Here is a 13,232-nt window from a genome sequence, read left to right as displayed (position 1 = left end):
AGTTTTACCCGGAATTTTTGGATTTTTTTCTTTACAAACAATCTCCAAACCATCTCCTGAAAATTTTTAATCGAATAAAAAAAAATCAGCCAAATCGCTCCAACCGTTCTCACGTGATGACATTACTTACATGGACCATTTCATTTTTATATACATATATAGATGAGGCAATCATGTAATTGCAGAGAATTTGATTGGGACACTTTCTTTATTGGGCACCAATTCAGCACAATAAAAATTGTATAAAATTGGTGTATTGCGGCAATCGTGTGATTGTAAAAAAAATAATAACAATTTGTATTATGATATTTTTTTTTACTGGAGATACAGTATTCAATACTTTCAAATTCGAAATATATTAAGTATATTTTTTGAGGTTATAAAAGTATATTTTGGTTGATAAAATTTTAAGTCCTTAAAATATTTTAATGCCCACAGGATTTTGGTATCCAGCTAAATTAAAGCTTTTATTTGATACTAATTTGTATTCATACATCGCGGTAGTTGTCTGATTATTTTATTAAAAAAGTTAGGAAACAAATTTAAATATTTTTAAAAAGCACATACAAACTTTTGCATTTCGTAGTTTTTTAACGCCCACAGGAGTTAAAGTTAAAAAATTAACCATTTAGTACGTGAAATTTTTATATATTAAATTTTTTCGAGCTTTAAATTCTGAAAAAAATTGTGCTCTAAAAAAGTATTCAAAATTCTACAAAATTGGTTTTGACTAGTGTTTATAAAAAATCGACTTTTTAAAAAACCGGTTTGTCGGTTAACCGAAAATTGGTAATTTTTAAAAAACCGGTTTTTCGGTTAACCGACATCGAAAAAACCGGTTAACCGACATATATGTGAAGAAAACATAAAATGTCCAATAAAGTATACACAGCTTTAAAATTTGTAGTTTTTAGTAGTCAGGTTAATGTTAAATGGTTAATATTAAATAACTATAAATATACAAAAGTGCTAAGTCCATTTTATTTTGTAAAAATTTCAAAGTAATTATCTCAGTCAAATGGAATTGAGTATAAATATGTTACTAAATATATAATACTTGTTCTAATTATTGGTTTATTCATTGAATTTCAACCAAAAAATGTAAATCGATTTTTTAATTAAATATTTTATAATTTTGAAAGTTATTATCACCTCGACAACCAAAAATATGCAATATCATATTTTTTGCTGTGCGTCGTATAAACATATGAGTTAGTTATTTATCCGTTTCATACAATTATAAGAATTTTGGCATCGATTTGTTAGTGCATATTTTTACATATTTCGCTCCTTACTGCATATTTTTGCATATTTTGCGTTTTATAGCATATTTTTGCATATTTAACTCATAACTGCATATTTTTGTTGCATAATTTCTTTATTTCCATTATTTTGTAAATATAATTTTTTGCTTGTATAGTAATTTTTCATTTCTATATTTTACAATTTTGTTAAGGTCCAATGATAATTTGCCTAAGCTAATTAAAGATAAAAATAGAGTACCCATAATCGACTTATCTTCATTAAATTTTCATTGACTTAAGGGATCTTAGTTTCCATATATTTGAATTAAATTAAAAATATTCACACACAAATATCAAAATTTAACAAATAGTAAAAAATACATACAAAATTAAAAGTAAAGAAAATGGACAACTTCTTAACAAAATGTTGGATACATTTAAAAAAAAACTTAAGGTTGCTTGAGACAGTTATGGTTGGGCATTAACAGTTTACCACTAATGTAAAATTAAACAACTTTTCAGCAAATGTTCAGAATATTGAGATCCATGTTCAAAAATATCGAAAATATCACGTCTGTTACAAATTGTAACAAAGATATTAGGAAATCATTAAAAAACAATCAATTGTTGAGAAAGGAAGTTTCTTCATGTTTCATAGGAAATGTCACGGTATTTTGAGTATCAATAATAAAAATGCAAAAAAGGTTTTTTATTTTTCCGCAGTTTTAAAGAAAACAAATCATTTCAAATTTATTGTATGGCTTTTTGATAATTCTGTTTAAATTTTGGAAGTCAAATTTAGATGTTAATCTTCATATATGATAAATGCTTCAAAATCAACTGCAATTTTTTACCAAACAATTACAAACGCTCTCTATAGCGATTTTGAAACATAATTCAAATGATAAAAAAGTAGATTTTAAAACTTTATGTAGAATAAAAACATTTCGAGAAATTCTTAATATCCTCTCCCTACAATATTATGCAACTAATTACTAAACAAATTTTTATTTACTTCTTATATTATTTTTAATAAAACATTGAAATACAACAATAACCAACTATTTTTAAGTTCATATTTTTTTATATTTTAAGAGCATATTTTTCGTTTTTAAGTGCATATTTTATGCGCATAAAACACTTTTTTTAGAGCATATTTTTGGTTGCCCTGTAAATCATACTCCATTATCAGATTTCGAAAATATTTCACATCATGGATTTTAAAACGTTTTTTGTTTCTCCTGTAATATTTCTGAAAAGCTAACGAAATGATTAATAAATATAAATTTTAAAAACAAAACTCACTAATGAAGTCAAATTTATTGAAAGAACATCGAATTCAATTTAAGTGTGGTAAAATCATTACTAAGTTTTTAATGAATCATTAGTAAGATTTAGCCTAAACTTATAGAATTATGCGGAATTCAATTTTAATTTTTAATAGTTTCATTATGTGCAATTTATTCTGAAAAAGTTTTTAAGTAAACCATCGTCCTCTACTATTTTGAATCATTGTAATTCTTAAAAATATTAATCCAAAGAGGATTGTGTTGTAAATCAGCAGTTTAGGTTTCAAATCAGACCAATAATGTGTATACAATGAATATAAAAAATGCAGAAAAACGTGAGATTTATTAATTTTAGTCCCAAATTTTAAAAATCGGTTAACCGAGTAATAAAAACCGGATAAACCGGTTAACCGAAAATCTACATTTTAAATTAACCGGTTCGCAAAAAACCGAGATTTCGAAGAAAACCCGGTTTTTAGGTTAACCGGTTTATAAACACTAGTTTTGACTTCCATAAATACCTAAATGTAATGACTTTTTCTTACTATTGAGCTGATATGAAAAATTAACCATATTTTAATAAAACATAATAATCTTATGAATCCGAATTTGCACTAGCGATTTGAATTTAACGGTCGGTAACAACTGCCAGCAACATTCATCGTGTTTATAAACATTTCCATCAGTTGAAGCTTCTACTTTTCAACAATGTTGTTGTTGTAGTAGCAGCAGTGTTTGCTGAGTTGACAGCCCTTGGCCGAGTGAACTCGGGTCATTCCCGTGCGTAGAACCGGCTGTGGCAGAGGTTGCAGTCGTCAATAAGTTTATTATAAGCACTGTTAGAGTTAACATCAACTGCCTTGTACATTATAAAGGGTGTCTGTATTTCTGCGAATTTATAAACGTGTATAAAAACTATCTAATTCTGTTTTTGTTGTACATTTGAATAAATAATGAGTTGTTACAATTTTAAACTACTAAACTTATTTTATTTGCAATCAAAAGTATCCTGTTTATTTAAAAGAAATAAACCCCCGTTTTCAAAAGGTTAAAACGTAACAATATTTTAAGAAAATAGCAAACAAATTTTCAATATCAAACATTTCTGTTTAATAAAGAATACCTCCTACGTTCTTCCCTCGAGGCCCAAACATGCCTTCAATAGACGGACTGACATTGCTGGATCGTCTTAGAATTTTATAAGAACCCAAATAAAGTCCAGAAATGGTTCTTAACAAATAAAGTTCATCTATTTGATATTTTTAAATTTAATGTTTTAGACAATTTTGATCCTAGAAATAAAAGAGTTAACTTTTGTACGGTAACAATTATTGGTCCAGGTCCAGTTTCACAATATCGTGCACAATTTACGATATATTTCGTTATTCTTGTCAGAACGGTAATTATGTAATTGTATTTTAAAAAGGAATTTGGATTTTTCAAATCTGTGGTTTTTAAGATTTTGGTCCATTAGGACCAAATTTGGCCCGAAGTTTATGTATTCTTTAATAGAATAGAGTATCTAAAACAATTTAATTTATTTAAAATAATTGAGGATTCTCGTCTTTAAGATTTTCGAAGAAATAGGCTAAATTTAAAATTTCAACATAAAATGAGTAAGATTCGGAAGGAGCTGGGTGAAATTATTTATTATTAACTTTTTTGAAACTATTAAAACATTTTTAGAAAATAAATATTAATGTGTTAATTATATATTTGTAACTTCTTTTATATATTTTATTGTTTAGCTAATCAGAATCGTACGAAACAAGCGTTTAAAATTTATTGATATCTGAGAAATACCCATAGTGCCTCCCGTGGATTGTCTGTGCGGTATTACGTCAAAATTTATTTCCAAAATATTTTGCTTCTATGCAACCACCCACTGTGCAGTCTAATACTCATAGTTCAAGAATTCTGCTTCTCAGCTTAAATCGAATATTTGCTTATGTAGATTATAATGCTGTATGTACATTGTACAACACAGGTTACATTTTTATTTTTTAAAAATTGTTCAAATGAAATTTACCAAAAAATTGTAGAACGTTCATGATTTTAACGAATATATAAAATATTTTTTTGATTTGTAACAGTTTTAGTATTTCTTTTTTTGGGTTATGTTTATATCTACATATGTATTTATATTTATATGAAATTCACACATAAAAAATAAAACAAATGTTTTTTTTTAAATATTCATTAATAGTCTATTTAAAATCTAATTTGTGTGTTTATAATGTTGTAGTTTAATAACAAACTCATATTGAAGTTTGTTTTTATAATAATAATTATTTTGTTCAAACAAATAAATGCCGCTAATTCCTGCTCGTTCTATAAGAAGAAAAAACCAAAAAAAAATCAATGTGTTTTTTATGTCGCACATGACCACAGAATATTAATTTAGTCCGACAGTTCACTAGAAATATTTTGTTTAACTCTTTTTTTCATTATTCAAATTATGTTTTAACAAGTTTTGTAAATAAATCATTGAGTTAATTGGGTTTATTACACATTTTATTATTTAAACAATAAAAAAAACATGATAAGTAATACACATATTTAGAATTATTTACAAAACATTTACTTACTTGTATAAATATTATGTACTTATTTAGTTTGTAACTTTTTTCTTTAATGGGATTTTTTATTTATAAAAAATAATAATAAATTACACATAACTAGGTGTCCCGATAATTGCTGTAATAAAACGCTAATGAGTTAATAAACAAAATTCAAAAGAAGCGCATTCATAAATATATTTTAGTATTAGCTTTTTTTGAAAGTATTTCTTTAATGATTTAATGAGATCAAATTTAAAATTTAGATTTTGGTGATTAACTTAAACTTTACGTATGTATTTATGGATAGGAGGAAATTAATAGTCTATATTGTAAATCTGCGTTTGTATCTTCTCGCGAAGATTTCCCTCTTAATAACTCCAACATATATGCCAATTATTAATGATGATTCTCCTGATTTAAAAAAAAAACTTACTACGGTATATTAAAAAATATGGGGGTTCTCACAGATATAGCAATTTTATTTTATTGGAGTCCATAGGGTTCGGTAATACTTATAAATTTCTTCGATAACGTCGTGTAGTACCTTTTTTATTAGCAAATGTGAAATGACGATATTCTTAAATTACACTGTGCACGAAATTGACACTTTTTTCTTTCAAGAAGAGCACCCAATGGGTTAAACTAATTCGGGTACGCTGAATTCAGTGGTGCTAACCGTTTTTTTAGGTTAGCTCGAATTTTCGAGATATACCGTTATTTCGAAAATGGAGGAGGTTGCACAACATAGTATATTCGCGTAACTCAAAAAATTTCACAATGGAATTACCCTTAAGTAAGGCTTAACATGTTTTTAATCTTCGCCGTCGTTTTAGCAATATATTTTTTTTTGGCAAAAAGAAAATATTTTTTTAGAAAAATTTTGAAAAAATTAACAGAGTAGCTTCATTTTCCAATTTTTCATGCCGTTTTAAAAAATGTTAAGCCTTTCTTTCTTTTCATTTTATTCAATAAACTAAACCGTTTTTGAGTTACGCGAATATATGTTGTACAACCACCTCCATTTTCGAACCCACCGGGTGCCCCGCTTGACAGTTTTTTCAACTAGAACAGTGTAATTTTAATACGCACTTTTTTCTGGTCACGAATTTTAATCAGATTAACAACAAATGAATATAATTGGCATTAAACATAATAACTGACATGCTTTACAATGGTAATTTGATGAAAAAAAGAAATTAAATAGTTAATACTTGGGTTAAAAGTTTTAATGAAAAACGTGTGTTAAGAATTTTTCGATCTCAGTCCTTAATACCGGAAGCGGACGAAACGGATGAAATAAAAATAGCAAAAAATTACTCAGAAACATAAATGTATATTAGGGTGGCCCTTAATAAACGAAAGTTGGATTTTGGCCATTCTTACCCCACAGTTTGGTGAACATTAGTTAAAAAATCATCCTGAAAAAATTTTAGGTAAATCGGTTGGGGTTTTGTAAAAATTTTGCCATTAAAAAATTACTTTTGCAATTTAATTTAAAAGAATTGAAATGTGTACGCAATTATCGTTCTAATGAGACATAAAAAATAGAAAGTGGTCAAAAATTGTTAAAGTTACTAAAAATTCGCCAGGCCATTAACGTGTCTCGGGCAACTAGAACAAGAAATGTAGGAACAAAATTAACATATTTTGATAAATATTAAAACAAAAGCTCATTTTTATTTAAAATATATATTTACTTGTATATGAGTTTTTGTATTTGTAGGATACCGTTAACGTTTTCGCAGGTATGACCAAAAAAATTAAATTTTTTTAACGACAGTTTCAAAACTCCATCTTCAAATTTTGGTTAGATACGGAAAATTCTAAGAACTTTTCCAGAATAAAACATGGTTCTAAAATAAAAATCGAGCTTCCGGTTTTTCACGAGAATTTCTTGTTAGTCCTATAAATTAAAATTTGAGAAAATCGGCAAATATTTGAAACCGCGGTCACCAAAAAACTGGAGTAGGGTGGGTAAAAATATTAAAAATGTATTATTCAAATGCCAATATCTCTTACGCTATAAGATATAATTGATAGCTACGAGATGTTATATGTAGTACTCGACGAGAAGATTCTATATACATATATGTAATTTTTTTGAAATACCCGAGGTCTCCTAGCAAAAGAGGTCTTGAGCTCCAAATCTTCTCGTTAAAAACCGGAAGTTCGATTTTGATTTTAGAATCATGGAAAAGTTCTTAGAATTTTCCGTAGATTACGAATTTGCTATACGCTTAGTAGTCAAACAAATTGACCCACCCTAATATATACAGATAGGTAAATACTTTCGTCTCCTGGACCGCCAAACTTGACATATGGTCATTTTCGGAATCGGATAATGTAAGATGGATCATGCAGGTATGCCATCATTTCAAAGTTTTAGAAAAAACTAAACAAAGGGGAAATAAATTAACATGTCGGAAACTTGCAGAACTCTACAGTCGCCAGAATAACCGACATTCTATAAGGAAACCCAAACCAAGAGAATGCAAAGGAGATTCTGAACCTATATAGTTATGTGTTAACTGTATGTAAAGAGCTGAGTTCTCACCTAGCGTTTAGGGTTATATCCTTCGATTATATCTGTAGAGGAGGACGTAACACTGGACAAATGTCCTGCATTTAGTCAAATTAGAGACGAACACTTTCATAAGGACACTATACAGAACCTGAAGCTAGCACTAACCTGAAGTTTTTAAATTATACAGATTTAGTAAAAAACGAATTAAATTTAACCATGAATTTTATTTTGGCTAAGTATTCTCCAAATTTAGACACTAAGTTAGTGTCAACTTTTTACAAAAACAACACGCAATTTGTTGGTGTTTCACAATAAACAAATGGCAATTATTGCTGTGATGATTTTTCGAAAACTTCCCACTGTGCGCCGCAACGGTGTCTTCTTAATCTACAAGTAAACAAAGTAAATTGCATTTAGACAATATAAAAAACACGAAACGCAAATGATGGTAAAATATTTATGAATGCAAATTATGATTTATGTATAATTGTATGGATGTCATCGTCAACAAATCTTTTTTTTTTAGTATTTTCAGTTTTTTTTGTCTATGAATTTGTTTAAAATGCAGACGCGACGCAATGTCTCGTCAAAGGCGGTAACAAACAAATAAATACAAATTTGTACACAATTTAAATCAATTTTTCAGCTTTTTGATTAAAATAAAAAGAATTTAAATGTGAAATTGTATTAATAAACATTTGAGCAGTTTACTCATGCTACGCTTATGAATTCAATTAATTGTATCTTTTTTTTTTGTTGTTGGTTTCATTGATTATTTGCAGTTAACGTTATTTACGTATCACACCTTAAATACAGGAGAAGCTGATCCCGTGGGTCCGGTGCCCATCGATTCTTTGTTTATATACCATCCAGATAAACGTCATGAGTTATGGCGTTTCATGTCATATATGTTCCTGCATGCAGGTTGGTTTCATTTGGGCTTCAATTTGCTGATACAACTGGTGTTTGGTCTACCATTAGAGATGGTACACGGTTCCGGTCGTATTGCTTGTATATATTTCTCTGGTGTTTTGGCAGGTTCATTAGGTAAGTTGTGGCCATCCATCCATTGTTTGTTCATTTTCTCCGATACAACTTCCAGTGCATTTATCACAGTTTGATTATGTGTTGCTCATACGTCTTGTTTCCTTTCCTGTTCATGTGTCTCATGTGTGTGAGTGTGTGTCCATGGCCGAAAGTCAGAGGAAACATGAATGGAAGGAAACAAGGCAAAAGTTGTATACATATGGATGGATGTATATATCTTTGTGTTCTGTTGTAATGTACAATTTTTTGTTGGTTTGTTTTTGTTGATATTATTGCAGGCACCAGCATAATTGATCCGGATGTTTATTTGGTTGGCGCCAGTGGTGGTGTTTACGCTTTACTAGCTGCCCATTTGGCTAACGTTATGATAAACTATCATCAAATGCGTTATGGAATTTTACGTTTGGCAGCCATTTTATTTTTTGGTAAAGTTTTTCTTGGTTTCTTCTTTTTTTCTTCTTATTATTCTTTAGAGTTTAGAGTCTTAAATTGTGAGCACAGTGGTTTATAAGGAAATGTTTTACTGAGCAATAGGCCATCATTACAGTAATTTCGAACTTATTAAAATTTATTATGAAATAAATATAAATTTTAAATACACTTTTAATTCTGATGATTTCATAAACCCTGTTATTGAAATTGGTTTTCTTAATTTAAAATTATTTATAGTTAAGCTGAAAGTGTATTTTATGGTTAACTGTAGCTTAGCGGTAACTGTAGCAAACCTTGATTATAAAATTTAGATTGCATATTGCATAAATATACATTATGGGAGTAGTACTTGTAATATTATTTTGTCTCAAGTATGTTTTGAAAATTCCGCCATTTTTCATCCTCTCATTGTCATAGAAGAAATTTTGCTCTCTGCAATAGACAATGTGTCTAAGATTATCGTGAATACCTGCCGTACGGGCCTAACCTAACAATGCTCTTAATGGGTCTATCACCGCCATTGAATGACTTGCAAGGAACATTCAATCGGCAATTACTTGTACGTTGACTGCACAGATCAATGCAAAAACCCCTTGCTTGAGAGTTCGTTCTATCTAATCCCTGCACCCATAGCTAGTCATCTAACAACCCCAGGACAATTATCAACATCTGGCCTGGTAATCCAGTCCGATGCATGGTCTCTGACTTCAAAAGCTCCCAGCCGATAAAAGTCAATGTGAGCGTACTATAACACACACTATTGACCACGACCGAGAACCAAGCCCAACGACTAGTACATCATTGGTAAATGGTTATCCTAACGAAATCCACAATTTCTTCACAGCACTTAACCTGCAGCTATCACTAACGAAGTAGAGTTATGTAGCTCATGAATGACCTAGTTCAATTGAGCTATTCACTCAACTGAGCGAAGTGAATCATTCATCATACTGAGCGTTTTCAGCTCAGCACTGAGCGTATTCAACTGAGCGATTTTGTTTGTGCTATTGAATGAATGTGAATTTATTGATGGTATGGTGAAATAATGAAAAAGGGAAATACATAATTGTTATTGTTAAAATAATAATTGTAATTGAAAGTAGCGACCTATCGTGGGTTTTTCGCTGTTTTTTGGAATGACAGTTTAGAATTTCTGAATTTAAGGAATAAGATTTATAAAATCTTATTCCTTAAATTCAGAAATTCTATTTATATATTGTTATATCATAAAATAATTAAGTTAATGTTGAAAATATACAAATTGTATCACAAAACTATTTTTCTTTCGTATTTTTAGTAGAAATTTTGTTGATCATATATATTAGTTAATATCTTGAGTTTTTTGGTAATTTTATTATTTTGTGGTAAAAGAATGCCTTATAGTTAGTGAATGTTCTGCTTAACAAATATTGTCTGAACATTTGGTTAGCATCGGAAATTAGAAATAATAAAAATTAACTCTTTTTTCCGCAAAAATATTAGTTTAAATTAAATACAATTTGATTTTTTAAAATTTTAATCAATTATTTCACGCATAAATCTCTAATTGTCAAAAGACTGTGTGTTTTTACAACTAACAACAGAAATAATTGATTTAATTCACTACAAGCAATTCTCAAAATGAAATGGTCATTATACAACATACTGAGGTAATGAGCTAAAAGAGCGATCTAGTTCATTTCAGTGAGCTAAGCTGAAAAGAACGGTCACTTCACTGAGCTAATAAACCCAACTCTACAACGAAGCCATCGGCAACAATGGGGTACGGACAAAGAAACATTGCTGTCAACCTACAAGACGATTGGCCGGTCAGTGGTTAACTATGCTGCTCCAGTGTTAAGTGATATTCAGTGTAGAAATATTCAAAGCCATCAAAATGCAGCCTTAATGATCGCCATAACGTCATGCTGACGCAACAGTTCCTTCTGGGATGTCACCGGAGGAGTCATCCAAACTTCAACATCACGCAGTTGGAGTCTCCCACGTGGCATGTCAGACAGGATCTCAGAAAATACGAGGAAAGCATACAGAGGTATGTGCAGGATCCATTTGATCGCAGCTCGTATATAACATGAATGTCGTACATGGAGGTCGCCCACCACCGATAGCAGACGCCAGGAAGATTCTGCCGCGTAAAAAAGTCGTTCTGGCACAACTAAGATCAGGATGGAGCAACAGTTTTAACAACTTCTGGTCCCGCATAAACAGTGCCGTCCTCAAATTATGCCCATCATGTGGTCAGGGTCCCCATGACAGCCTCCACATATTCAACTGTTCAGCGAACCCAACTTTACTACTTCCAGTGGCTTTATAGACTCACCCAGTAGAAGTAGCACAATTTCTTGGACTTGATCTTGCAGAACCCCACACTAAATATTGTAAAATTGTTCACGCTGCTACAACCCCAATACATTTCCTGAGCACAACGCTAGTTCGTATCTGCTACTTTCAGTATCTTTGGCAACAACCCTAATAAGATCCATTTGTTGCCCCGAAGTATGTCACTAGCCCAAACATCAGTACTTAAACCAACGATCTTCTTCCCGCTTTGGGTTTTAACCACAACCACAGTGTGCTCACCGAAGTGACCTCACCAACGATCCTACTTGACAAAAAGTCCTTGGGCTTCGAATTTAAAAACAAAAATTTTACCAGGAATAAGATCCGTGCCCCGGTTTCGCTCCATATTTTCTCTTAAAGCATAACATCAAGTTGTGGAGCATCACCAATAGACAATGGGATCTGAATTACCTTGTGTAAGCTGACGTACATAGCTGCCCAAACAACACAATGACATGCAACGCAAAATAAAATATGTAGACAGAAAAGTTAGCCGTTACGTTCTGAAGATTAACACTAGCAGACCAACCCGATGAGAAATGGTGTTTTCCGATTTTAGGTAGACTTTCAGACTATATTTAAAATTACCTGGACTATAATATTCTGAACAGATTTTTGGCTTATAAGGGACACTATAATGTTCACGTTATGCATAATATATTGAGTTTTGTACTGTGTATAAAGTTGATCTTCTGGCAGTACAACCCGTTGTTTTAACCGTCATTAAAAATCTTTAATTCCTTTAAAAAAAATTAAGAAAACTGTATTTTAATTTCTGAAAACTTTTACAAACCACTGTGTTTAGTTTTATAATTTGTTTATCTAAAACTTTAAATTATCTTGTCTAACTAAAAATAAACTGTTCTTCTTATATCATTTTCGTTCGTTCTTTTCTTTTTTCTTCAATTTCCTTTATCTACTGTCGTCTACTTGTTTGTAACTGCACTTTTAGCTTCCTGTGATGTGGGTTTTGCAGTTTATGCTCGTTTTGCTGATGACTATCCCTCCGTATCTTTTATTGCCCATTTAACTGGCGCTTTCGCTGGTCTAACAATCGGTCTATTAGTGTTGAAGAATTTCGAACAAAAGCTGCACGAACAATTACTGTGGTGGATTGTTTTGGGCATCTATGCAGCCTGCATTATATTCGCCATCATCTTTAACATTCTCAATAGTGCGATAATGCAGAGTCTTAAAGCGAAACCGATTTACGCAACAGAAACGTACTACAATAATTTTCAAGTTTGATGTAAAAGCTTTAATTTATCTATTGTATTAATTTAATTTTTTATACAGCCCACTTAGATACATACGTATTCTACTATGTATGTTTAAGTATTTATTTTCTTAAATTTAATGAATTAATTTAGTTTCTATTTTTAAGTTTGTATTTTCAGTATTATTTGTTTTCATTACAAAAATTTAAATGAATTAATTAAATGTATACATTCTAATGTATTATTTTTGTATTACATACATATTTTATTTTCGTTATTTGTTTATTAAAAAAGAAATATTAATAAACTTGTCACTCCATTGAATTGTTTTTATTATTATTTTGTTTTTGTTTTACTAAAATAAAATCCCTTATTTGAATTATTTTGTTTATGATTATTTTTTTTCAGAATTTTGTTTTTAAAAACAACTTTGAAACCACAAAAAAAAAACACTGATTTGTGTGCAATAACATAAATTTTTATGCATTTATATACAACACAACTAAATAACTATATACATTAGGGTGGCCCCGTTTGTATGGAGAAAAAATAAGGTATCGATGTTCCCGCCTAAAATG

The 13,232-nt window shown here is 30.1% G+C and overlaps 1 protein-coding gene across 3 annotated transcripts in view; it reads left to right on the top strand.

Moving 5' to 3' along the window:
- The window catches only part of stet (stem cell tumor), a 118,280-nt gene extending 105,528 nt beyond the window's left edge, over nucleotides 1–12,752 (top strand). For all 3 annotated transcript variants that reach the window (XM_065504454.1, XM_065504456.1, XM_065504455.1), the window contains 3 exons: nucleotides 8,401–8,665; nucleotides 8,944–9,090; nucleotides 12,390–12,752. In XM_065504454.1, coding sequence (XP_065360526.1) covers nucleotides 8,401–8,665; nucleotides 8,944–9,090; nucleotides 12,390–12,685 — 708 coding nt within the window. In that variant the 3' untranslated portion in view covers nucleotides 12,686–12,752. The remainder of the gene's footprint in view (nucleotides 1–8,400; nucleotides 8,666–8,943; nucleotides 9,091–12,389) is intronic.
- The last annotated feature ends 480 nt before the right edge of the window (nucleotides 12,753–13,232 follow it).

Source organism: Calliphora vicina, chromosome 3 (genome assembly GCF_958450345.1).
Source record: "Calliphora vicina chromosome 3, idCalVici1.1, whole genome shotgun sequence".
Classification (NCBI taxonomy): domain Eukaryota; kingdom Metazoa; phylum Arthropoda; class Insecta; order Diptera; family Calliphoridae; genus Calliphora; species Calliphora vicina.
Note: the sequence above shows the minus strand (reverse complement) of the source record. Positions and strands in the feature narration are given on the sequence as shown.